The 27523-nt window shown below is 36.0% G+C and overlaps 1 protein-coding gene across 1 annotated transcript in view; it reads left to right on the top strand.

Annotated features, from left to right (window-relative positions):
* The window catches only part of LOC106067302 (uncharacterized), a 105300-nt gene that overhangs the window by 9336 nt on the left and 68441 nt on the right, over positions 1–27523 (top strand). The window contains exon 2 of the mRNA XM_056044405.1: positions 7758–7924. Within this exon, the coding sequence (XP_055900380.1) occupies positions 7813–7924 (112 nt within the window). The 5' untranslated portion in view covers positions 7758–7812. The remainder of the gene's footprint in view (positions 1–7757; positions 7925–27523) is intronic.

Genomic DNA, 27523 nt, shown 5'->3' with positions numbered 1-27523 from the left:
AACTGCAAACTCACTGCCATATACCATCATGCTGTAGAAACAAGTTTGCTTTTTCTATTTAAAATTTTTTATTAATTACCACTAATGGTTTTGTTGTTTGTTATTGATTTATGTATTGTTCCGACAAGGAATACTTCAGTAAAACTTTAACTTGATCCGAGAAAGGAAAATGAGAGAAAAACAAAAACTTGTACAAAACGTAAGAAGAGGAATAACTCCTCATAAACAGCCACACCTCTAAATAAGTAGTATTTATTTCTGTTTTTCGATACCAAACAAAATAGTTATTTACCAGTATTTCTCTCTCTCTCTCTCTCTCTCTCTCTCTCTTTCTCTCTCTCTCACTCAATCTCTCTCTCTCTCTTTCACCATTTTCCTCTCCTTATACCTCTCTTTCACAAAAAATATTCTCTCCCTCTCTTTCTCTTCTTTCCTTCTTTCCCGACCTAATAAAACTGACTTATCAATGGGGGGGGGCATGGTAGTTGATGTATAAAGTTGAAAGAGAGAGAGAGAGAGAGAGAGGGTCACGTAACATAAAGCAGCTATTGCATTAGGTTTATTTTTAGATTGAATATTTTCTAGGAAAAGGTCATATTTGCTTGTCGTTAACAAGTAATGACTAGTTTATTTAAAATGATGACGTTTTCGGTAAGGTCTAAAAATCGTTTGGACGTTACTAAAAAAGGGATACACGAGATAGTATTTAAAGAATGGAGATTCAGTTTGGAGAGAGAGAGAGCGGAGACTAGAGAAAACAATTTCAATTGTATTGTATTGTACATCTATCTAGTGTGTATAATTAAAGTGATTCCATGTTCCAGAATAAAAGCTATTTAAAAAGTATTTATTTGAAAGAAGATTTCAGTTTTGAGTTTATACTTTGAAGTATCTCCAGCATCACGATATTGTTTGAGATTTCTGAAATTGTCAGATAGAACAATTGAAATTTAGAACACCAGAAGCGCATTGTGTGATCTACACAATCTCATCGTAACCTAGATATCGTGACATCTGGCTCAAACTTATCGTATCAGAGAGAGAAACTGTGTGTGTGTGTTAAGCTAGTCACGAAGCTTTAATAAAACCTGTGCTTGTACTCAAACGAATCACTTTGTATGTACGTCGATATTCCACCATCCTGATTTTAATCCTGTTTCTCTGACCTAAATACATTTCCGTTGTTCAAAGTAGTCTTTAATTATCATAACCCAAATCAATAACTTTCTATAACATTTCCAATTTTAATTTTCACTGAGTATGCTTTAAGCCGTTTTCATTTAGTCGATTTCAGCTGATTCATGTCTCAAATCTCTCTCTCTCTCTCTTTCTCTCTCTCTCTTTCTCTCTCTCTCTCTCTCTCTCTCTCTCTCTCTATATATATATATATATATATATATATATATATATATATATATATATATATAGCTGGGCAACTTACATGCGTCAAGAACACACATTAAATAGCTTCCACCTACGCTGCCTGCGACGACACATAATGTGCATCTCCTGGAGGGATCTTGTCACCAACCAGGAAGTTTTGATACAGGCCAACATGCACAGCATCTATGCTCTCCTTTAACAGAGAAGACTACGCTGGCTCGGTCATGTCACTCGCATGCCCAATGGAAGAATCCCTTAAGACATCCTATACGCTGAGCTTGCAGAAGGAGTCAGACCCAAGGGTCGCCCAAGACTAACCTACAGAGATGTCTGTAAGCGAGGCATGAGAACCACGGGCATTGACCAAAGTATGTGGGAGGAGATAGCCCAAGGCCGGACAGCATGGAAACAGACTGTACGTTCTGGTACAAACTTGGCCGAATGCAAGAGAAACGAAGCAGCGTCACCCAAGAGAAAAAAAAATAAATTCTGCCCTGTCTGCTAGCCCTATTACAGATGAATAAACATGCCGCCCCAGAGTTGGCTTGATCAGTCACTCCAGATTCTGCCCCATCTCAAGACGTAACCAAAGCCAGTGACTCATCTGTGCGCATCCATTGTCTTCCGAGACAGAAGGAGTCATATATAAATATAGTATTTAGACCAGTTGAAATGTGGTCTTCTTTTGTGAATATTGCGTTAGTCAAAGATTAAAAATAGAAAAAACATTTGATTATAGACTCGAAACTGTTGGCTTAATTAGTCTGTACAAAGCTTCCATCAACTCACTCTATCAGTCTGTCTGTCCTTTGTGAGTGCCCTACATTCTCAGTTTTGTTTTATGACAAACTTCTTTAATTGATTTTTTTTTTTACAAAGCTTATATCAACTCATTCCGTCTGTCTGTCTGTCTGTGTGGTAAAAGTTGAAACTTTGCACCATTATTTATTGATCCTATAAATGAGTCGAAGCACTTAAAGAGGGATAATTAATGAATTTTGTTTGATTTCGAAAAAGACTAATAAATCTTACATTATAGAGATGGCGTATATGTGGAGTTCTTCTCACTAGGTAAACCTTTTCAAATATATTTTTTTAAATATTTTGCTTGTTTAATCATAATTTTCAACTTTTTTTTAAATAAAAAAAAAGGAATAAACTAAAACAATTTATATTTTGACTCTTAACGTCTGCTGTAATCTGATAATATATGAACGGCGGCGTTCCAGTACCACCTCATCGTGGTCCCCACGCCTGCCCTGCAGGAAACTATTTCTCTCTCTCAGGTAATATATGAATGACTACTTTCCCATCTTGACTGCTCCACCCTGCAGGAAACTATTTCTCTTTCTCAGGTAATATATGAATGAAGACTTTCCCTTCAAAATTTATTCTATCCTAGAAGTGCTATCACCATGGTTTCGAGTGGGGGTGTGGCTTGGCATTTGTCAGAGGTCACGTAATGGACTATGATGAACAACAGTAGTCCTAAACACGTTTTATTTTTCTTTCTCTAGCACGTCTCAAACAGTTTGTACCACGTGGCCCGTGATAACGTTTATTCATTGGAAGATATGTTTGTGTCTCTTAGAGCACTTTCATCATTGCCAGGTCATCACTTCTCCAGTTTCACGAATCAACTTTGTCCATAATCTCTTTTCACACCAAACAGAAAAGTTGTTTCGTATCAGCACTTTTTTATCAATTTGTACACGTTATTTTCCCCACATACTATCTCAGATTGTTAAAAAAACAAACAATTAGTTAATTAAATATTGGTAATTAATTATTTTGTTTGGTATCTCGAACAAGGGAAAGAAATCGTACTTGACAGATGTGTTGGTATGAGTTGAATTAGTCCCTTAGAGCTCTGAGTGATTTTTGTTTATGCATTTGAAAAAAAAACGACCATTCAGAAAGATCTATCTCTTACTCCCTCCTTCTCTTACAACTGACAAGTAATAGGATCATAGAGCATTGAGAAACTAAAAGCTAAACAAAAACTATTGGCGCGTTGGCTGTTTTCACAAAAATCTGCCAGTGGCAATGTCTGAAGCCTCTGCTCTAAGGACCTCCATGAAAGTGTGGAGCCAAGTTGTACTAGGATGTCAATGCAACTCTTATAATGCGTAATTCGTTTTGTCGGAGAACATGTCGCGCTAACCTCATGCAGCGCTCTGTCACAACCTTATTAAAGGGTCGACCAGTTCGGCATAGGATTTCCTTGATTTAGACCTGATCTTTATAACTGACTCCTAAAATTTGTCTTAGCCATCTTTGTTGAGCCACATTTAGATCTAGTGTTTTTCAATTTTGACAGATTACATTATTAATGTGGAGCCCAGCCACTGGGAGAAATGTGTAACCTCTCTTGAATACGCTCTTGGAATTAGGTGGCTGTAGTTTGCTTTAGATTTTATATCGAAAAGGGAAGTTTTATCGTCAAAATCATCTGTTGGGAGGTTTTAACTTAAAAAATCTCTGGAGTTTTTTTTTTAAATTAAAAACCCCATTTAGCTACTCTCTTCTATTCTTATCTTCTATCTTATATAATACAGACGTTACTTCAAAAAAGAAGATGATTACGTCATACGCGTCATGCATTTAGTCATGCATATTAACCAATGACTTAAATTCTGCCAAGTCGCTGGTTTTCCTGGCTAGCTCAGGCAACCCATTCCATGCTCTAATAGCACTAGGGAAGAAGGAGTATTTGTACACATTTGTCCTAGCATATGGGATGAGGAATGTGCCTTTATCTTTGTGTCTTTCAGAGTATTTTATTAAATTTTGTTTTTGAATTTGAAGATTATGGTTCAGTGTTTTATGTATAATTGCTTTTTTACTTTTAAGTCTTCTATCCTGAAGGCTTTCTAAATTTAGTGTTTTTACTAAAGGTGTTACTCTAGTCAGATGTGAATATTCGTTTGTTATGAATCTCACTGCTCTATTTGGTGTCTATTCCAGTTTCTTAATGTTTTCTTGAGTTGAGGGGTCCCAAACTGAGGATGCATATTCTATTATTGGCCTAACCAAGGTTAAATAACATTTTAGTTTTATGTTCTTATTTGATTAATAGAAATTTCTTTTAATAAATCCTAATGCTTCGTTGGATTTTTTTATAGTTTCATCAATATGTGGATTCCATGACAGTTTTTCATTTATTATAACACCTAGGTATTTTGCGTTTTTAGTCTGTGTTACTGGTTTGCCATGAATAAGATAAGTGGAATTAATTTGTTTTAGTTTTTTTTGTTACTCTTAACAACTGACATTTTTCTAGGTGGAAAGACATGCTCCAATTTGATTCCCATTTCTGTAATTCAGCTAATTCTCTTTGTAAAATATCTGTGTCTTGTGTTGTTTTTATTGTTCTATATATTATGAAATCGTCTGCAAATAATCTGACTTTTGTTCCTGAACTAATGCAATTTGGTAAATTATTTATGTAAATTAAAAATAGTAGTGGACCCAAGACTGTTCCTTGAGGTACACCTGAGTTTACTGTTATCGGTGTTGATTTAGAGCTATTTATTATTACAGTTTGTTCTCTCCCTATCAGAAAATCTTCAATCCACTGATGCAGTGGACCATTAATGCCGAAATATTTTAATTTTTTAAGCAAATTATGGTGGTGAACTTTGTCAAAAGCCTTGGTAAAAATCTAGTAAGATAGCATCTATTCCATTCACTATTATCTAAACCTTTCTAAAAATCATCAATTAGTCCTATTAGTTGTGTTTCACATGCTCTATATTTCCTAAAGCCATGTTGGTATGGGGTGAGGACATTATGTTTGTATAAGTGGTTTATGATGTTCCTACATATTATGTGTTCTAGGATTTTACATGTGATGCTGGTAAGTGATACTGGTCTGTAGTTTCCTGGGTCAGATATTTCTCCTTTTTTAAATAGGGGGGTGACATTAGCTTCTTTCCAGTCCTTTGGTACTCTGCCCTGGTTAAGTGAAGCCTGAAAGAGTATTTTGAACACTGGGGCTAGCTCATTGCTTAGTTCTTCGAGTAATCTAGCTGGAATACCATCAGGTCCAGACGCTTTATTTGGTTTGGTGTTGGCTAATAGTTTTTGAATACCATTTTCTTGTACTAATAAATCTTCTATGTTGTCTACTTGGTTCAAATTAAGTAATATGTCTTTGTCTCCTGGGGCTGAGAATGCTGATGCAAAGTATTTGTTTAGGATGTTTACTTTAGTTTCATTATCATTATGTATTATGTTATGTTCATCTTTTAATGGCGCTATGCCTGTTATTTCCATTTTCTTAGATTTAATGTATGACCATAGGTTTTTGTTGTTATCTTTAGATATTACATTGTTTATGTATTCACTCTGCAGCTGTCTTCTTTTTTTGGGGTTAAATGTTTAATTTTTATATACTTTTTGTAAACTCTTTCTGCCTTAGTTTCTTTAAATTTTCTATATAGGTTTTCCTTCTGTTTACAAAGCTTCTTTAGTCTATTATTAAACCAGCATTTATTTATTTTGTTTAATGTGTATTTAGTTGGTATATGATTTTTATAATGCTTTTTAATGAAATTCCAGAGGTCATCGACTGGTTGGTTAATGTCTTTTTCTAATAAGAATGTTTGTTGAAAGTTTAATGCAGCTTGGTGTAGTTGTGTTAGGTTACATTTATTCCAGAGTAAGATTTTTCTTTTGGGTTTTGTATTGGCTACTGCTTTTATCTGACTGTGTATTTTTATGATCTCATGGTCTGATAGACCAGGGATAATATCATAATCAACTACTAATCCAGGTCCGTTGGTTAAGAAGAGATCTAATTTGTTGTTTAATCTAGTTGGCTTTTTGAAGGGGATTTAAACTCAAAACGCCTCTTTTATATTGAAGATATTTTGGAGGGGTTTTAAAATCAAAATCTTCCTTAGCTGTGCTATTGGAATTCGGGGATTGTCTTTTTTTTTTTTTTTTTTTGTATGTTTGTTTTGTTTTATAGAAGAGGGGTTTTAACTGCAAAACCCCCTGGTAATGGGTTTTAAACTCTTAACCCCCTTGGCTATGCTGGGGCAAGGGATGGTTTAGTATTAAAATCTCACCTAAAGTAAACAAGATCAAAGTAAAAAATCAGTCATTAAATTCCGACCCCCCCCCCCTTGCGGGAAGATTTCATTTCGGGGTGGGGGGTTTGAACCTGAAACCCGCCCTGGCTACGCCCATCATATATATATATATTACCTATTTTCTAAAAATGAGAAAACTGAAGACATACCCTATATATCATCTTTTTAATCGCCTCATTTATAAAAAAAAGAAAGCTTTTGAGACAAACTGCCCAGGGGACACAACCGCCATTTTACGACATTTTGTGTTTACAGACCATTGATGTTATAGGGTTGGATAGCTACCAAACTTTTATGTCTCTGTTCTTTGGATAGTTTTTTTATTTTGTTATGCACATTGGCAGTATTCCAGAGTTGTAACATGTTATTTAACATGTTATGTGTCATATGTTATTGTTATGTATAATGTGCAGTGTTGGTAACTCACATACATATGAACAGGGCTAAGGATACATTTGTGACCTCATTGTGACCTCATTTGTGACCTCATTGTGACCTCATTTGTGACCTCATTGTGACCGCATTTTGCTCGTTTTCTTTCGTTTCATGTATGACTTGAAATGTCCTGACATTTTCACTTGTAACAAGTCGTTTGTTTGTACAAATGTTGGATATGTGTCGGTTGTTCCTTCAAAGTTGAAGATAATTTTTTTCCAAACCTCCCGCAGGACGACAGGGGATGGCAGAGGGCAGGGCATGAACTCTGGACCATCGAAAAGTCCAAACGACAGTCCAGCGTGCATACCGCACGACCAGGCAGCCTTCGTTACAGAATTAAGTGTTTGATCTCTAATATATTTGCTACATAAATTGGAATGTGTGTTTGATACATACAATATTTTTGTGTGGTCAACTGTCTAGTTTCTTATATAGGGAAAAGAAGGGAGGCCACCATCATATTTTTAACCATGGTCCATTGCTATCTTGTTAAACCTCTGAGCACAGAGGTGTTTTCTTTTCTAATTGTTATTAGATAGTTGGAATTCGGTTATTAGTAGAAAATAAACTATAAATGTAAAAAAAAAAATATATATATATATTTTAATCGCTTAACAATTAATCTAAATATTTCGAAAATTAATGAATCTTAATTCTAAAAAATATTTTAGATTTCAATAATCATAAGTGCGTTATACCTAAAAAGTGATGCGGAACAATCTTAAACCATGCTTCTTAAAGACCCCTACCATCCATAGAGTCGTAAGTCATTTATACGCCTTCGAAACCTCCAAAAAATCCGAAATTGTAATATCTTTGTTTTGTTTTCTTCTCAAGACATGTAGATTAACTGCCAGTAACACAGACATTGACGTGAGCCTCACACGCTGTCATGACACTGTCAAGAACTTGCCACCGTTGTGCCCGTCCCCTGATTGGATTCCATTACTCCTGCCTGACACTTATCCTAGCTGTCACTGTCTGGACAGGCGCTGCAGTCAACTGTAAGTAGCAGAGAATAGATTGCGACAGATAGACTGTAGATCTTTTGCTCGTACGCATGCATCACTTCTTTTTTACCTCCCCTTCTTTCTCTTTCCATAACTTCGTAAATTTTGTGTTTGATTTCGTAGCGGGGAACTCCCGGAATCTGTAAGTAAATTTCGGTAAATGTGGATCTTTAGATTACTATACGTAGTACTATCTGGAAATTCGTGGCTAATATATAAGCTCAGCGTCTTGTTAAAGAATCTGAGTATGTTAACACTAAAGCAGTTTCAACGTTCTTTGTTAAAAATCACTTAGTGTACATAAGAGAACAAATAAATCATCAGTAGCATGGTACAGGAGTATAGCTGATTCCAGTACTACTTGAGTATGTTTAGTATTTGTTGTAACCTAATAAAATACTACAGAAAGGCATGTCCTGATTCTAGGCTTTATTGAACAAATGAAAAAACAGTTCACAATAACACATTACACACACACAGAAGCTGACCTGGATACCAAGACATTTTGACACACAAAAGCAGATCAGTTCACAACTCACAAGAAACATATAAACAACAATATTACACAGGAAATTCTAAGTTATTTCGTTACTATTCTTTTTCCGCTACCTCTATTATATTTCTGTTAACTAAGTAGCTACTTTAGTGGCATTGATTTCCAAGACACATTTCAATCTAATCTATCACACCATCTAAAACGACATAAACTGTAACGACACGCAATTTTCACATTTATACATTCACTTTACAATTTTAAATCTCGGTAGAGGTCCTAAGAACGAAATTCACATTGTTGATGCTAATGAACAGCTAGAGACAAAATTAACAATTCAAACACTAGAGAAAAAAAATCAAACAACAACAGCCTCAACGCATCACCTCCAAATAATAGAGAAAAAACACTTTTTAAAAGCGAAACCTAATATTTACTTTATTTTTCAGTTTTAAAAATGTCTATAAATGAAGAAGAAATAAAAACAAAACTTGGCATGACCATCTCATGTTTGGACATTTACCTGGCTACCTTGTACGTAGGATAGTAGTCATAGTAATAAGAATAATTTCATTTATAGAGCGCTGTTAATTAACATAATGTAGGCTCAAGACGCTTTGATAACATAACTAACATACACGCAAGAACTAAAATAACAAACTAATCTAAAAATGTTTAGAACACGCAGGTCTTAATGTTTTGTTTTTGTATGTAGTGAAACATGTTTTCTGTCCCATATCAATGGAGAGTGAGAGCCAAACCTGAAAAAGCCCGCAAACAGTACTATGTCAGAGATTTTCTGGAATATTTTTACTTTTATAATGGCCGCACGGCCAGTGCGTTATGCGCTCCAGACTGTCCCCTCGATGGTCCAGAGTTTGATCCCTACACCATGCCATCCACTGCCGTCCCGCATGAAATTTGGGCGAGGTGGTAAAAATTATCTTCATTTTTTTTTTACAAATCATATAAAAGCCGGCCTTAGGCATAGGAAATCTAGGCAGCCGCCAATGACCTCCAATTGACGGGGCCTTTCACAGGATTCTTAACATTTTTTAGAGAAGAACTATGGAAACTGGAACCGAGTCTTGTAGTTCACTAGGTTTTCAATAAATTGTGTCATTTTTTTTTTTCGCTGTCAAGTTTTATTTTTCTATTTTCTTTGGAGATCACCAAATTCACTGCAATTATCTAAGAGCGGCCCTGGTCATATGTAGCTTTGTATTAATTTATTATTATCAAGAATATGTAAGGGATACACTGACGCATTACATGTTTATTATTTTATCTATGCCATTGTCTGTGTCATAGAAAGTCCGGTGGCGGTCACAGCGATCGCCAGCAAGGTTCACAATGATGACTGGGCTAAAAGGTTGCCATGAATATATAGCTGCAGACGTATGAGATGGCACGAGCCCATTATCTCTGGGCCAGATAATGGAAACATTAGGAATTCTTGTTCAGAAATGACGTTACGTAATATAACATGTTTTATTATTTTAATCGATTTTATAGACAAATGGAAAGACTGGTGAACATATAGATAGATAGATAGATAGATAGATAGATAGATAGATAGATAGATAGATAGATAGATAGATAGATAGATAGATAGATAGATCACACGCAAGTACGGGGAGTCTACATTTTTTCCACTAACTCCAGGAAGATCCTTTCTAGGGTACAATAAACGTCTTCCGAAAGAATGAAGGGTCAGAAGGTAATAAAGATTAATTATGTACACACACACACACATATATATATATATATATATATATTTGGCCTAAAGGGGTAGGAAAAAATCCCCGCCCCCTTCCGAAAAAAAACTTGCCTACGCCTATGGGGCTTTTAATGTTTTCATGTTAAGTCAAGTGTAATAGTGATTTCAGAGAAGACATGGTGACTTTAAATGACTGAGCACTTTTCAGCAGTCATATACTTTAATGACTGAGCAGGCATTCACTTTTTACTGACGGAAACTTAGACAAAGTTTCCTTGTAAAAATTCTGCGATCATTTCACTAAGTTTGAGTAATGTAGAAGTTAAGTCCCCCCTTCAGACCATGCAGGTGATGTCATCGTCGTCTGTCCCTGTGTTCCATGGCCAGCACCACGACCAACTGCCTTAGTTCTGAGTTTGAACATGTCCTACATGCTAGAGGATGAACATAATCTCACTTTCTATAAACTATTTTTAGTTATAGAAACCGTATAACATATTGTAGCAGAAATCCGAGTGGCCAATCGATCGACTTGTTTTTCTGGCATTAGGACTTAAAGGTATTGACCGCTCGACTATATATAGGTTCACTGACCAGCAACCCAGCCTGTCAAACTATTGACGCTCTCCAGTCTATCAAAGTCAAATTACATCTTCGTGGTTTTCTGAATCAAAGCGCTCGCTGTACACTTTTTTTGTTGTCTAATTTTATAATGAAGCATATTTGCATAGAGTTCATTGTAAAGCTTGTATACATAGTAATAAAAATAATAGTAATAAAATTAGAATATGCCTACTTGGGTCGCCATAATCAAGTTGCAAAGCTAATACACCAACACTTGGCTTTAAAACATGATTTGATCGGTAAGGATACTCTTACATATTACAAATACTCGCGACAAAAGGTTCTCGCGTCTGCTGATCACTTAATATACTGAAATAGGCTGACAAAACGGTAGATTTTAATTTTAAAACCGCTACCATTATTGACATCGACATCTCATAATTAAAGAAAAAAACTGAAATAGAAAAACATAGAAAATTTGGGAACCTAGGTTTGGAGATTAAGTTTTTATGGGAGTTATCCAAAATAACAATATACCCCATTGTTTTATCAAAGCCCTTAACATTCCTAAGAAGATGCTCTTTGCCTAATAGAGGGTTGTACTGCTGCAGACCTGCCATATCACCAGAAAATTCCTCAGAGGATACTGATAAAGGGAATACAATGAATTTTGTTTCTTTTTAGCGAGACTCGACCCTGGCAGCGCCAGAGAATGAATACTCGTTTGTTTCTAACATAATAATAAAAATAATATCATCAGAAAATTTCTCAGTTGACACTGTATAGGGGACTACAATGAATTTTATTTCCTTTTAACGAAGCTCAACCCTGGCAGTGCCAGTGATTGAATATTAATTCAAGAGTGTCTTCATTACCTGTCAGAATGCAGTATTGTTGCAGACCAGCCATAGTATCAGGAAATTTATCAGTGGACATTGTTAAGGGGACTACAATACATTTTGTTTCCTTTAAACACTAAGCTGGACCCTGGCAGTGCCCAAAATGAAATTTAATTCATTTCTGCGATGATAATAATAATGATAATAAAGTGTAGTAGATTTATAGATTTGCTTAACCACGATTTTTTCTCCAGGGCGGGGATGAGTAGTGGTAAAGAAGATTTGATCCTGCTTTAAATTTAACATTCATTACTTTTTAAGAGCAAAATAATCTTTCTGTAAGAGGTACAGGAAAGTTATTGTTCTTTTTTAAAAAGTATTTTAATATCTTTCTTTGTTCTAATAGTTTACAATCAAGACAATGTGTCTACGAATATTTCGTAACAAGAACGAAGAAGCGACTATGCTAAATTTGCCTTTCATTTGCCTCCTCTTGTAGTGTCGCACAGTTGGCATGCGTCCCAGCGAGTTGGTATTGTTCAGTACAATGAAAGGTAGATCTAGTAAATGTCAAAGTGTTTTGAAAAAATAATGATAGATACAAGCTCCGATCGATTCGACCAACAAAACTTTAAACTGCATCCCATCAACTCTCACACCGCCCCCACCCCTTGAATGTAAGGTGGTCGAATTTCCGCAGGGCTATTTCCAGGAAGATCACGTGACCATCCCGTGATGTCCAGCTTATGACAAGATGACATATTGACACGACGTTATTCTGCATTCATCACCTCCTCCCCCCGCCCATTTCATTCCTGGTATTGATTGTTATCACGTTCCTAAGCTCAGTCAGTACCAAGGGATCTTAATGAACTCATTAGCACCCATACACCGTACTAGAAATCTTTTTTTTTTCCCTTTGTAATTGTCCTGAGAGCGGAGACTCGTGTAACTCTAGGCCTATGGATGCTTGTCCTAAGAGCTGAGCCTAAGACGCTTGTAACTCTAGGCCTATGGAAGCTTGTCCTATGAGCGGAGCCTAAGACGCTTGTAACTTTAGGCCTATGGAAGCTTGTCCTATGAGCGGAGCCTAAGACGCTTGTAACTCTAGGCCTATGGAAGCTTGCTTCCTTCTTCCTTTTTGGAACTTCTGTCTGAGATAGATGCAAGCAGATGTAAATTATGACATTCCTATTAGAGATGGCGTTCGGATAAGGTGTGGGGCTAAAATCTACGCTTATTCAAGCTATATATTATAGTGTTGTAACTCCGCTCCCGCGCCACACTGATGGTGCGCATCAGAGCATCAGACATCTTTATACTAGGAAGAAGGACTGTTGTAGATCCGGCTGAAGTGATCTGCAAGTTATTTTAGAGACTGAGCTGTCTTGACTCAAGAGAACGTCCTTTGTGCAATCTGTGTTGTGGACCTGGGGCGGCACTGGGAAGTGTGTCGGTGGTCTGTACTGCTATTTAGGTAAAAAAGTACTGGTGTCACTTGAGATAGGACACTCTGAAACTTGATAGCTGAAGTCCACCCCTTTTTTAACTGTAAATAAATACTTTGGCTATTATTACCTCCAGTATAAAACACTGGGGAAACGGGTTTACCCGATTTGTTTAAAAAATTTCTATCTTTAACAGTGATTCAGTTAGGTACTTTTTGTCTATTTCTAGGGCCCTCCGGTTGTGGTAGGAACATTAAACAGAGAGAGAGAGAGAGAGAGAGAGAGAGAGAGATAAACAACCAAAGACACTTTAACAGTTTTTGGATTAAAATACGGATAAATCTAGCCTAGACCCTCTAAATATTTATATTTTATCAGACTTCGTTAAATAAGAATTAGGAAATGGTAGGCTATTACTGAACGGTGACTAATTCTTACTTCCCTTGGCCATATCTTCTTCATCCCTACAAACTCCATTCCACTTTTAATCAAATTTCCAAAAGCTCCAACTCATACAGAAAGGCGACGGCGCAGACGCAATAAACGTGTTGCTTACTCCAATGACCACAGTCGGGAGAGGTCAGAGGTGTGACACATATCCAGACGACTTACTTGAACAGAGGCCAGATGCTGAAGGACCCCCCCCCCCTCTTCTAATTCTTTCCCTGTTATGACAAATCGACCAGGCAGCGGTCAACGGTTGGAATGGGGCTGGAAAGGGGGGGGGGGAGAACCAGCTTGGGGCTAATATGTCACTCCGCGTGGTCAAAAGTCGTGCTAGGGGAGAAATACACGAAGGGCTTGCAAATATCAGGGAACAACATTAATGGAACTGTCTATGAATGGTATTAATACACAAATACAGCACTATATTTAACATGAGGGATTTTCATAAATGGAGTCTACGGTGTATCTGGTGTACAAAATATGGAAGCACATATGAGCTATGTATTTAAAAAACAACATTTAATAGTGTTTGTGTACATTTGATGACTGTACAATCAAATCAAATTGGTGAGCTCCTTCGCGTGTAATACTAAGTACTAAAGTACTAAAAGCGCAAAATACTTAGGTGTAATAATAAATGAAACACTGTCATGGAATCCCCATATTGATGAAACTATTTAAAAAATCAAAGCATTAGGATTTATTAAAAGAAATTTCTATAAATCAAATAAGAACATAAAACCAAAATGTTATTTAACCCTGGTTAGGCCAATAATAGAATATACTTCCTCTGTTTGGGACCCCTCAACTCAAGAAAACATTAAGAAACAGGAACAAACACAATTAGAGCAGTGAGGTTCATAACAAACGAATATTCACATTAGACTAGAGTAACATCTTTAGTAAAAATCACTAAATTTAGAAAGCCTTCAGGAGAGAAGACTCAAAAGTAAAGTAACAATTATACATAAAACACTTAACCATAATCTTGAAATACAAGAGAATGACACAAAGATAAAGGCACGTTCCTCGTTCCATATGCTAGGAATGAATTTGTATAAATTCTTGCGTCAGCCAGGAAACTTATTTGAAGTAACGTCTATATTATATTAGATATGTAAGTGCTATCATCTACTAGGCAGTAGCGATATTACAGTATGGCGTCCTTGACATTGTTTTATTTTGTCTATTTTTTTTTCAAATTCTCTCCCAATCTTTGTGTTCTCTTTCAATTTATTTACGTTGTTTTCCTCTCGGTTTCCTTCTATCGCCCATACATGTTGTTTTTTTCCTTTTCTCTCTCAATGTGTTTGTTATTGGTGAACTTTGTACACCAAATCTTTAATATTAAAACGAAGAACAGATTACTGTAATTAACTTTAGTATGAAAATTCCCCATAGACGAAAAAAAATATCTTGATTACATAACTGTTAATCATATCATTAATTGCACATTAACTCTAATTGGAAATCAGGCAAGGTATCAACACTAATAATTGGGCAACTAGCGGAAATATCAATCGATAGAATCAATACGGCCACAGTCATGAAACAGTGGGGATACGTTTAAATTATGGAAATAATTGGATCTTTACCGGACAACACTAAACGCTTTTTTTTCTGACTTCAATACACACACACACACGCATACGCACAGAGACACACATATAAAAAAAGACAAATCTGCCGACACATCATTTTTGTTTGTTATGGGTGGTTAACATTAAAGGAATTCGTAAAAAAAATTGAAGGGTATTATTGCACCTAAGCCAATGAAAATTTCAACCTTTTTTACAAAGCTTATAGCAAATTACTCTGTCAGTTTATCTGTCTGTCTGGTAAAAATTTTGTACACGTTATTTTTCCCACACTCGTTCTCGGATGGCGTTGAAATTGTATATAATTATTCATTGGCATAGACAAGACATGAATCAATAAATCAAAACAATTAGTCAATAGATTACTGGCATAGACAAGACATGAATCAATAAATCAAACAATTAGTCAATAGATTACTGGCATAGACAAGACATGAATCAATAAATCAAAACAATTAGTCAATAGATTACTGGCATAGACAAGACATGAATCAATAAATCAAAACAATTAGTCAATAGATTACTGGCATAGACAAGACATGAATCAATAAATCAAAACAATTAGTTAATAGATTACTGGCATAGACAAGACATGAATCAATAAATCAAAACAATTAGTCAATAGATTACTGGCATAGACAAGACATGAATCAATAAATCAAACAATTAGTCAATAGATTACTGGCATAGACAAGACATGAATCAATAAATCAAAACAATTAGTCAATAGATTACTGGCATAGACAAGACATGAATCAATAAATCAAACAATTAGTCAATAGATTACTGGCATAGACAAGACATGAATCAATAAATCAAACAATTAGTCAATAGATTACTGGCATAGACAAGACATGAATCAATAAATCAAAACAATTAGTCAATAGATTACTGGCATAGACAAGACATGAATCAATAAATCAAAACAATTAGTCAATAGATTACTGGCATAGACAAGACATGAATCAATAAATCAAAACAATTAGTTAATAGATTACTGGCATAGACGACATGAATCAATAAATCAAACAATTAGTCAATAGATTACTGGCATAGACAAGACATGAATCAATAAATCAAACAATTAGTCAATAGATTACTGGCATAGACACGACATGAATCAATATTAAAATCAAACAATTAGTCAATAGATTACTGGTAATTTATGATTTCGATCCCAACAAGGACAATTTATTTTTCAGTATTCACATACACGGCTAAATATGTAGGGTTTCTTCCCCTCAGATAAATGAACATGTTATTTCTCCCACACCCTTTGTCGGATAAAGTTGAAATTTTTTCAAAAAATATTTATAGTACCTAGCAAGACACGAATCAATTAAAATTTAACGAATTAGTAAATTAATTATTGTTGCATAAATTATTTTGTCTTTTATCGAATAAGGAAAACAACTTCTACATTGTTAAGAGATATAGTTGTTAGTGTGGAGTTCTTTCTATATCTATCTGTATTTTGCATATTTTTTCATTTTTGTGTCACAAAGATACTTTTGTTGGTTTAGCTTTGGGGAAGCAGCTCGGGCATATTTCGGATATTTTGGACCTTCAAGGGTTTCGATTACATATTTCGATTACTTATTTGGGTTAGTTTGATTTGATTTGTTTGATTTTACTTACTTTAACATTGGTAATTCTTCCTGATTGTTAAGATGACATTTTTATTGGTGATTTGTTTGATTTACGGTTTTTAATATTTCCAGAATTTCGTTTGAAAAGTAAGACATAATAATATGTTGGTTTTTTTTTGTAAAGAAAATTAATGTCAGTCATAAAGACAGTTTCATGTTGTTCTGTTGTTTTTTTAAATAGATCTTTAAAAAATCTAACATTTGCAACTAATTTTTTTTAATAGTCGTAAAGCGATCGGCGGCCGAACCGAGGGTTCCGGGTTCGAATCCTGATGGAGACTGGGATTTTGATTTTCGGAATTTCAGGAAGCCACTGAGTCCACCCAGCTCTAATGAGTAGCTGATATTAGTTTTGGAAAAGTAAAGATGGTTGGTCGTTGTGCTGTCCACTTGAAACCCTCGTTAACCGTGGGCCACAGAAACGGATAACCTTTACATCATCAGCCCCATGGATAGCAAGGTCTTAAAGGGGTACTTTACTTTACTAAGACGCCCAACAGTATCTGTGTTGGCCACACGACGTTCTCATTGACACATGACGACAGCTCGGACAGAAATAGGTACACCTTTACCCGGCTTTTTTAGTGGACCTCAAAGCATCAAACATTGTGCTTTAAAAAAGGGCTATTACTCCTTCATACATCTTACAGAGTGATTTGTTCGCTCTTAAAAGCTAATCAATGTTACAATTAGGAAAAAGGAACATTTTTTTTTTTACCTCGCCCCATTTCCTCCTTTCTCGAGAGAAAAATCGCTGGTCAAACGAATGTATAAATCTACCAGACTTGAACATTAATTTATTCAACTCTTTAATGAATAGGGCCTACATGCGGAAATTCCCGAAGACGCAGTCAGTACACGATATGATTTTTCTAGTCCTCATGCCAAATTTGAATACTTTTTTATACTTTGAAAGATTATAAAGGTCAGACTAGAATTTTCCCAGTACGACCAACGAGCTAATAATTCTTTTCCCAGCGATATTCATCAACTATCATAGTGCTTGAGTAATCGTTAGAGCTCTTTTAGAGAACCTGTGTTTAAAGTTTTGCCGATGAATGTGCGATCTGAATAGAGGAATTACTAAGATGTTTGTTTTTAAGGTTAACTTTGATCAATACTTTCAAATCGATACTTAACTTATTTACATTTCTTTATAAATGAATTGAGGTCCGACCACCAAGGCGTCTTTAGGTCTGTAGCAACGTGGCAACGAGCTATTGGTCTAAACTGCCTACAGGTTGTGACGATACAGGTCTATGTTGAGGCCTTCTATAATGAATGGTCTTGTTTGAACCCGGGACAATCGAGTCCTGAGTGCATTTTAGGATTGTTTTTTTGTTGCTTTAGATTTTAGATCCATAAGTAGTCCATAATTTTAAAGTCTGTTGACCATATAAACAATAATAAATTAAATCATGTACACAAGTGACAATCTTGCTAACAAACTCATAGGTAAATACATTTAAAAGTCACCTAAACGCTAATGAGAACTGACCACTGAAGCTGGATATCTGTTAACAACAGGAATGCCTCGAGGCGATAGAATGGCTGGCCACTCGTCTGCGCAATAGCACACGTCACGTGACCTTACATACCAGCAGGCACGAAAATATTTGTTCTTATGTTTGATGTTTTGAGAGCCTAAAGGGCTGGAATAAAATTAACGAAATTTCATTATTTAAAAAAAGAAGGCGGGGGGGGGGGGGGGGAATCGATTACTCTAGACCAGGGGTTCTCAACCTGTGGGTCGCGACCCCCTTGGGGTCGATTGAAGATTTGGCAGGGTGTCGCCTAAGAAAATATGGATTGTTTTTGTCTACTCTTCTATTGCTGTATGTGTATGTGGGGGGGGGGAGGGTCGCGGCAGAGTGGGGGTTTGTAAATAGGGGTCGCCATGCATAAAAGGTTGAGAACCGCTGCTCTAGACAATCTGAAATGTTTTTATGATGTTATATTCTCCCTTTGTTAGCCCACTGAATCACAGCAAAATTATTTTAGCTCACTTATTTTCTTATTTTAAAGTTTAAAATCATAACTTGATATCCTCTTTAATTTTCAAAAATTCAAGTTTCTAATGTACTGTTAGGAATAGTTTAATGTTTAAAACATTTACTACACAACATTAAAACAAAGAAAAAATGGATTAATGTCTGTTTTTAATTGTTTGTTGTTGTTGGTGGTGGTGTGTGTGTAGTTGGGGGGTTTGAGATAGGTGCTAAATATGATGTCTATTTAGTCAATAAATCATGTGTACTTTTACAAAACTAATAAAAAAATCACTCTGTCCGTCTGTCTGTTCGTCTGTCTGGGTGGATTCTTTTACACGTTTTTTTCTCCCACTTCTCGTTCTCAGATCAAGTTGAACAATTATTTCTTGTCGAAGACGACACACGAATCAATAACAAATAAGACAAATTATTAAACAATTAGTCGTGTTTTATTATTGATGTATAGAAAAAAAGGGAAATGGACTCAACAATTATAAGAGATATTACAGAAATAGGACTGCCTTATCTCATTACTCATTATAAGCGTTTTCTTTTTTAAAAAGTATTTTAACATTATTTCAATTCTAAAAAAAAAAGACAATTGGTTTAGACGAAACAATTAATTACATTTCTATCTAAAAGTTCTCGTGACTTTAACGTCTCTTCTGTTAATGTTCTGAGCTCGTTGTTTTTATTTGGTGAACGAGACAATAAAGAGAGGTGTGAAGGTGAAAAGCCAAAAGTTCAAGGAAAACAAAAGAATACTTTATGTTGCAGTTCACATGGGTCAATGTGCATGTGGTCGATGCAACTTTTATTGTGCCGCATTCCAAAAGTTTGTTGTCAAAACTTATTTCATTTTGTTTTAATTAAAACATAAACAAGAAAAAACATTTGAAACTACATTTAAAAAAAAAACAATTATTATTTAACTTAAAATATAATACAATAATTAAAAAACAACACCAAAATAATATTATCTTCCAACCGGGTATAGAACCCGTGACAGTCAACTGCCTCTAACGTACTATGGCTCTGTTTCGGCCAGCGAGCAATGCATACTTGTGCCATTATTTATTGGTATTTTCATCATATGGACATTTAGATCTGACACTAGACCTAGTCCTAGACTTCTGATTTAGAATTCTCAAGATCTAGCCTAGATAAGTTTTGTTTTTCGAAAGGATTTTTAGCAATTTGCTTGTTCTACAATTGAAATAAAACTGAAACCAAGACTGACTCGTGGGTCTGCTTATCTGGGACCACATTTTTATTTCTATTTTAATTAGCTTTCCGTCAAAAAAAATGTCCAAAAGGTTATTAAATGTATCGTGCAAAGCATCAATATATTTACACCGAGTTATTTCTTTCGTTTAAAGTTATCATAAAATATATTTATCTTAATTCAATGTTTGCAATAGTTAGCAGTTCTTGTTGCGTCAAAATTTAAGCTCTTGTAATACCCTAATCATCAGGCACTGTTGGACTGTTCTTGGTCAATTAATAATCATCTAGGGGTGTTCGATTCAGTGTTAGGTCATTTAATAAAAATAAAATGTTACTGATGTGCTTAGTGGAAAAAAAATCCACTTGGAATGAGCGCCTCTGGAGACGAGGTTTTCTCATTTCATGGTCTGTCAAGGGCTCAAGCGGGGGAAACTCCAAGAGATATCTAAGTAGAAATAAGGAGTGATTTCCCCTAGCTAACTCTGTACATTCACTGTGAAGTACATCTCAATTCTATATTATTTTTTTTTTTTTTTACCGAATTAAAGACAATGGTGAATCAAACATGATTGAAATAAAGTCTCTTTTTTTTTTAACAAAGTTTTTATCAACTCACTCTGTCTCGTCTGTCCGTCTGTCTGTATGGTAAAAAGTCTGTACACGTTATTTCTCCCACACCCAAACTCGGATTAAGCAGAAATTTTGCACAAATATTTCTTTTACATGACAAAAAGAAAAATCAATTTAAAAAAATACAATAAAAAAAACAAACAAAAAAAAAACAAACAAATTACTTGACAGATGTGGTGGTATTTATTGCATTAGTCGGAAATGAGCCCCCTTAAGGACTCCTTGAGATTTTTATTGTTTCGTAAAAAGTTGAAAAAAAAAGGATTTAAATAGGTCCAATTTTTTTAATTATCCATTTGTCTTTAACAAAAGTGTTTAGAAATCTTTATGAACCAGCCAAAACAAACGCATTAATTCTCTACAGGTAGAAAGTCAAACTTTTTTTGTTTGTAACTATGTTTAGTAGGCCTACTGTCTGTGTAACTATGTTTAGTAGGCCTACTGTCTGTGTAACTATGTTTAGTAGGCCTACTGTCTGTGTAACTATGTTTAGTAGGCCTACTATCTGTGTAGACATGATTAGTAAGCCTACTATCTGTGTAACCATGTTTAGTAAGCCTACTGTCTGTGTAACCATGATTAGTAAGCCTACTGTCTGTGTAACTATGTATAGTAGGCCTACTGTCTGTGTAACTATGTTTAGTAGGCCTACTGTCTGTGTAACTATGTTTAGTAGGCATACTGTCTGTGTAACTATGTTTAGTAGGCATACTGTCTGTGTAACTATGTTTAGTAGGCCTACTGTCTGTGTAACTATGTTTAGTAGGCATACTGTCTGTGTAACTATGTTTAGTAGGCCTACTGTCTGTGTAACTATGTTTAGTAGGCCTACTGTCTGTGTAACTATGTTTAGTAGGCATACTGTCTGTGTAACTATGTTTAGTAAGCCTACTGTCTGTGTAACCATGTTTAGTAAGCCTACTGTCTGTGTAGACATGTTTAGTAAGCCTACTGTCTGTGTAACTATGTTTAGTAAGTCTACTGTCTGTGTAGACATGTTTAGTAAGCCTAATGTCTGTGTAACCATGTTTAGTAAGCCTACTGTCTGTGTAACCATGTTTAGTAAGCCTACTGTCTGTGTAGACATGTTTAGTAAGCCTACTATCTGTGTAACCATGTTTAGTAAGCCTACTGTCTGTGTAACCATGTTTAGTAAGCCTACTGTCTGTGTAGACATGTTTAGTAAGCCTACTGTCTGTGTAACCATGTTTAGTAAGCCTACTGTCTGTGTAACCATGTTTTGTATGCCTACTGTCTGTGTAACTATGTATAGTAGGCCTACTGTCTGTGTAACTATGTTTAGTAGGCCTACTGTCTGTGTAACTATGTTTAGTAGGCATACTGTCTGTGTAACTATGTTTAGTAGGCCTACTGTCTGTGTAACTATGTTTAGTAGGCCTACTGTCTGTGTAACTATGTATAGTAGGCCTACTGTCTGTGTAACTATGTTTAGTAGGCATACTGTCTGTGTAACTATGTTTAGTAGGCCTACTGTCTGTGTAACTATGTTTAGTAGGCCTACTGTCTGTGTAACTATGTATAGTAGGCCTACTGTCTGTGTAACTATGTTTAGTAGGCCTACTGTCTGTGTAACTATGTATAGTAGGCCTACTGTCTGTGTAACTATGTATAGTAGGCCTACTGTCTGTGTAACTATGTTTAGTAGGCATACTGTCTGTGTAACTATGTTTAGTAGGCCTACTGTCTGTGTAACTATGTTTAGTAAGCCTACTGTCTGTGTAACTATGTATAGTAGGCCTACTGTCTGTGTAACTATGTTTAGTAGGCCTACTGTCTGTGTAACTATGTATAGTAGGCCTACTGTCTGTGTAACTATGTTTAGTAGGCATACTGTCTGTGTAACTATGTTTAGTAGGCCTACTGTCTGTGTAACTATGTATAGTAGGCCTACTGTCTGTGTAACTATGTTTAGTAGGCATACTGTCTGTGTAACTATGTTTAGTAGGCCTACTGTCTGTGTAACTATGTATAGTAGGCCTACTGTCTGTGTAACTATGTATAGTAGGCCTACTGTCTGTGTAACTATGTTTAGTAGGCATACTGTCTGTGTAACTATGTTTAGTAGGCCTACTGTCTGTGTAACTATGTTTAGTAGGCCTACTGTCTGTGTAACTATGTATAGTAGGCCTACTGTCTGTGTAACTATGTTTAGTAGGCATACTGTCTGTGTAACTATGTTTAGTAGGCCTACTGTCTGTGTAACTATGTTTAGTAGGCCTACTGTCTGTGTAACTATGTATAGTAGGCCTACTGTCTGTGTAACTATGTTTAGTAGGCCTACTGTCTGTGTAACTATGTTTAGTAGGCCTACTGTCTGTGTAACTATGTTTAGTAGGCCTACTGTCTGTGTAACTATGTTTAGTAGGCATACTGTCTGTGTAACTATGTTTAGTAGGCCTACTGTCTGTGTAACTATGTATAGTAGGCCTACTGTCTGTGTAACTATGTTTAGTAGGCCTACTGTCTGTGTAACTATGTTTAGTAGGCTTACTGTCTGTGTAACCATGTTTAGTAAGCCTACTGTCTGTGTAACTATGTTTTGTATGCATACTGTCTGTGTAACTATGTTTTGTATGCCTACTGTCTGTGTAACTATGTTTTGTATGCCTACTGTCTGTGTAACTATGTTTAGTAGGCATACCTTCTGTGTAACTATGTTTAGTAGGCCTACTGTCTGTGTAACCATGTTTTGTATGCCTACTGTCTGTGTAACTATGTTTAGTAGGCCTACTGTCTGTGTAACCATGTTTAGTAAGCCTACTGTCTGTGTAACTATGTTTTGTATGCCTACTGTCTGTGTAACTATGTTTAGTAGGCATACCTTCTGTGTAACTATGTTTAGTAGGCCTACTGTCTGTGTAACCATGTTTTGTATGCCTACTGTCTGTGTAACTATGTTTAGTAGGCCTACTGTCTGTGTAACCATGTTTAGTAAGCCTACTGTCTGTGTAACCATGTTTTGTATGCCTACTGTCTGTGTAACTATGTATAGTAGGCCTACTGTCTGTGTAACCATGTTTTGTATGCCTACTGTCTGTGTAACTATGTTTAGTAGGCCTACTGTCTGTGTAACCATGTTTAGTAAGCCTACTGTCTGTGTAACCATGTTTTGTATGCCTACTGTCTGTGTAACTATGTTTAGTAGGCCTACTGTCTGTGTAACTATGTTTAGTAGGCATACTGTCTGTGTAACTATGTTTAGTAGGCATACTGTCTGTGTAACTATGTTTAGTAGGCCTACTGTCTGTGTAACTATGTTTAGTAGGCATACTGTCTGTGTAACTATGTTTAGTAGGCCTACTGTCTGTGTAACTATGTTTAGTAGGCCTACTGTCTGTGTAACTATGTTTAGTAGGCATACTGTCTGTGTAACTATGTTTAGTAAGCCTACTGTCTGTGTAACCATGTTTAGTAAGCCTACTGTCTGTGTAGACATGTTTAGTAAGCCTACTGTCTGTGTAACTATGTTTAGTAAGCCTACTGTCTGTGTAGACATGTTTAGTAAGCCTACTGTCTGTGTAACCATGTTTAGTAAGCCTACTGTCTGTGTAACCATGTTTAGTAAGCCTACTGTCTGTGTAGACATGTTTAGTAAGCCTACTATCTGTGTAACCATGTTTAGTAAGCCTACTGTCTGTGTAACCATGTTTAGTAGGCCTACTGTCTGTGTAACCATGTTTAGTAAGCCTACTGTCTGTGTAGACATGTTTAGTAAGCCTACTGTCTGTGTAACCATGTTTAGTAAGCCTACTGTCTGTGTAACCATGTTTTGTATGCCTACTGTCTGTGTAACTATGTATAGTAGGCCTACTGTCTGTGTAACTATGTTTAGTAGGCCTACTGTCTGTGTAACTATGTTTAGTAGGCATACTGTCTGTGTAACTATGTTTAGTAGGCATACTGTCTGTGTAACTATGTTTAGTAGGCCTACTGTCTGTGTAACTATGTATAGTAGGCCTACTGTCTGTGTAACTATGTTTAGTAGGCCTACTGTCTGTGTAACTATGTTTAGTAGGCTTACTGTCTGTGTAACCATGTTTAGTAAGCCTACTGTCTGTGTAACTATGTTTTGTATGCCTACTGTCTGTGTAACTATGTTTTGTATGCCTACTGTCTGTGTAACTATGTTTTGTATGCCTACTGTCTGTGTAACTATGTTTAGTAGGCATACCTTCTGTGTAACTATGTTTAGTAGGCCTACTGTCTGTGTAACCATGTTTTGTATGCCTACTGTCTGTGTAACTATGTTTAGTAGGCCTACTGTCTGTGTAACCATGTTTAGTAAGCCTACTGTCTGTGTAACTATGTTTTGTATGCCTACTGTCTGTGTAACTATGTTTAGTAGGCATACCTTCTGTGTAACTATGTTTAGTAGGCCTACTGTCTGTGTAACCATGTTTTGTATGCCTACTGTCTGTGTAACTATGTTTAGTAGGCCTACTGTCTGTGTAACCATGTTTAGTAAGCCTACTGTCTGTGTAACCATGTTTTGTATGCCTACTGTCTGTGTAACTATGTATAGTAGGCCTACTGTCTGTGTAACTATGTTTTGTATGCCTACTGTCTGTGTAACTATGTTTTGTATGCCTACTGTCTGTGTAACTATGTTTTGTATGCCTACTGTCTGTGTAACTATGTATAGTAGGCCTACTGTCTGTGTAACTATGTTTTGTATGCCTACTGTCTGTGTAACTATGTTTTGTATGCCTACTGTCTATGTAACTATGTTTTGTATGCCTACTGTCTGTGTAACTATGTTTAGTAGGCCTACTGTCTGTGTAACCATGTTTAGTAAGCCTACTGTCTGTGTAACTATGTTTTGTATGCCTACTGTCTGTGTAACTATGAATAGTAGGCCTACTGTCTGTTTAACTATGTTTAGTAAGCCTACTGTCTGTGTAACTATGTTTAGTAAGCCTACTGTCTTTTGTAACTATGTTTAGTAGGCCTACTGTCTGTTGAACCATGTTTAGTAGGCCTATTGTCTGTGTAACTATGTTTAGTAGGCCTATTGTCTGTTTAACTATGTTTAGTAGGCATACTGTCTGTGTAACTATGTTTAGTAAGCCTACTGTCTGTGTAACTATGTTTAGTAAGCCTACTGTCTGTGTAACTATGTTTAGTAGGCCTATTGTCTGTTTAACTATGTTTAGTAGGCATACTGTCTGTGTAACTATGTTTAGTAGGCCTACTGTCTGATCAATGCTATGTCAATAAATATATAAATATTTCTTTGGCATTGCTACCAGAACGTGCACTGCACATAGAGACTAGCAAGTGATTTTACGCTGTGTCCACTCTTATGCTTAAGTGCGCCTGCACCAGTGCTTCCCTCGGCCTGGGAACAAAAATGTTTAGAACTTCTAAGAGCTCCAAAGATGTATCTTGTTGTCAAAGTCCGAAAATGTATTTTCGTTCCGTTTAACAAATCTCAATCTAAAAAAAAAAAATTCGTTTTCAATAATCTCTCTCAATGTTACGTGTACACCATACAGTTATGAAACCTTATTTTTTCAGTGGTATATTGACGCTGAAAGGGGAACTTTTAGTATTTTATATGGACTGTTGGATTCTGTAGACAAAGTGTAGATTAATGCAAAAGATATAACAATAACACTACCCCAAGGCCTGATGTAACGTTGACAAGAATTAACATCTTAACAAAGATTGAGTTGGAGAAAGAGAGAGAGAGAGAAAGGGATAGTGAAAGAGAAAACAGAGAGGCGGGTATGATGTAGGCAGAGATATTCATGGTAAAAGAATGGAGAGAGTTATTTGTCTTTATTTGCATATCTCTGCTGCTACAACCTTTATATGAGATCCTAAAATGTATCATTTTTACAATCAAAAGAGTATTGGATAACATTGTAAATACGTGGCATGTGCATTATATAAATATTGGCTCATCAATTACACTAGAATGTACATATCTGTTTTCATAACTAAGTCCAGCACTGTCCACACTGTCAAACAATGTTATCTTGCTATTAACCCTTAAACACCACCTTCTGAATATCTTGAAACTCGAGGCTGAGAAAAGCAGTGATAAATGAGTAATGAGAAAGTAATAAAAAAATGTAGAGTCGGAGAGTGATTGTCAAAGAGAGAGAGAGAGAGAGAGATGCAAAAAGAATGAAGTAGGAGTGAGATAGAGTGAGAGAAAAAAGAGAAAGAGAAATGTAGAGACACTATGATAGAGTAGACACAGTAGACACAAATGTAGAGACACTATGATAGAGTAGACACAAATGTAGAGACACTATGATAGAGTAGACACAGTAGACACAAATGTAGAGACACTATGATAGAGTAGGCACAGTAGACACAAATGTAGAGACACTATGATAGAGTAGACACAGTAGACACAAATGTAGAGACACTGATAGAGTAGACACAAATGTAGAGACACTATGATAGAGTAGACACGAATGTAGAGACACCATGATAGAGTAGACACAGTAGACGCAAATGTAGAAACACTATGATAGAGTAGACACAGTAGACACAAATGTAGAGACACTATGATAGAGTAGACACAAATGTAGAGACACTATGATAGAGTAGACACAGTAGACACAAATGTAGAGGCACTATGATAGAGTAGACACAGTAGACACAAATGTAGAGACACTATGATAGAGTAAACACAGTAGACACAGATATAGAGACACTATGATAGAGTAGACACAGTAGACGCAAATGTAGAGACACTATGATAGAGTAGACACAGTAGACGCAAATGTAGAGACACTATGATAGCGTAGAGTAGACGATGACAGCGAAAAAATGAGAAGAAAAAAGAAAAAAACGGAGAGAGAAAAATGAAACAAGACATGGAGAAAATGCTGAGAGAAAAGACGGGAAGACAAGACAGGAAGACAAGACAGGAAAACAATACAGGAAGAAAAGACAGGAAGAAAAGACAGGAAGAAAAGACGTGAAGTCAAGACAGGAAGACAAGACAGG

The sequence above is a fragment of the Biomphalaria glabrata genome, chromosome 10, assembly GCF_947242115.1.
Source record: "Biomphalaria glabrata chromosome 10, xgBioGlab47.1, whole genome shotgun sequence".
NCBI classification, from domain to species: Eukaryota; Metazoa; Mollusca; class Gastropoda; family Planorbidae; genus Biomphalaria; species Biomphalaria glabrata.
This window is presented reverse-complemented; position numbering and strand designations above follow the sequence as displayed.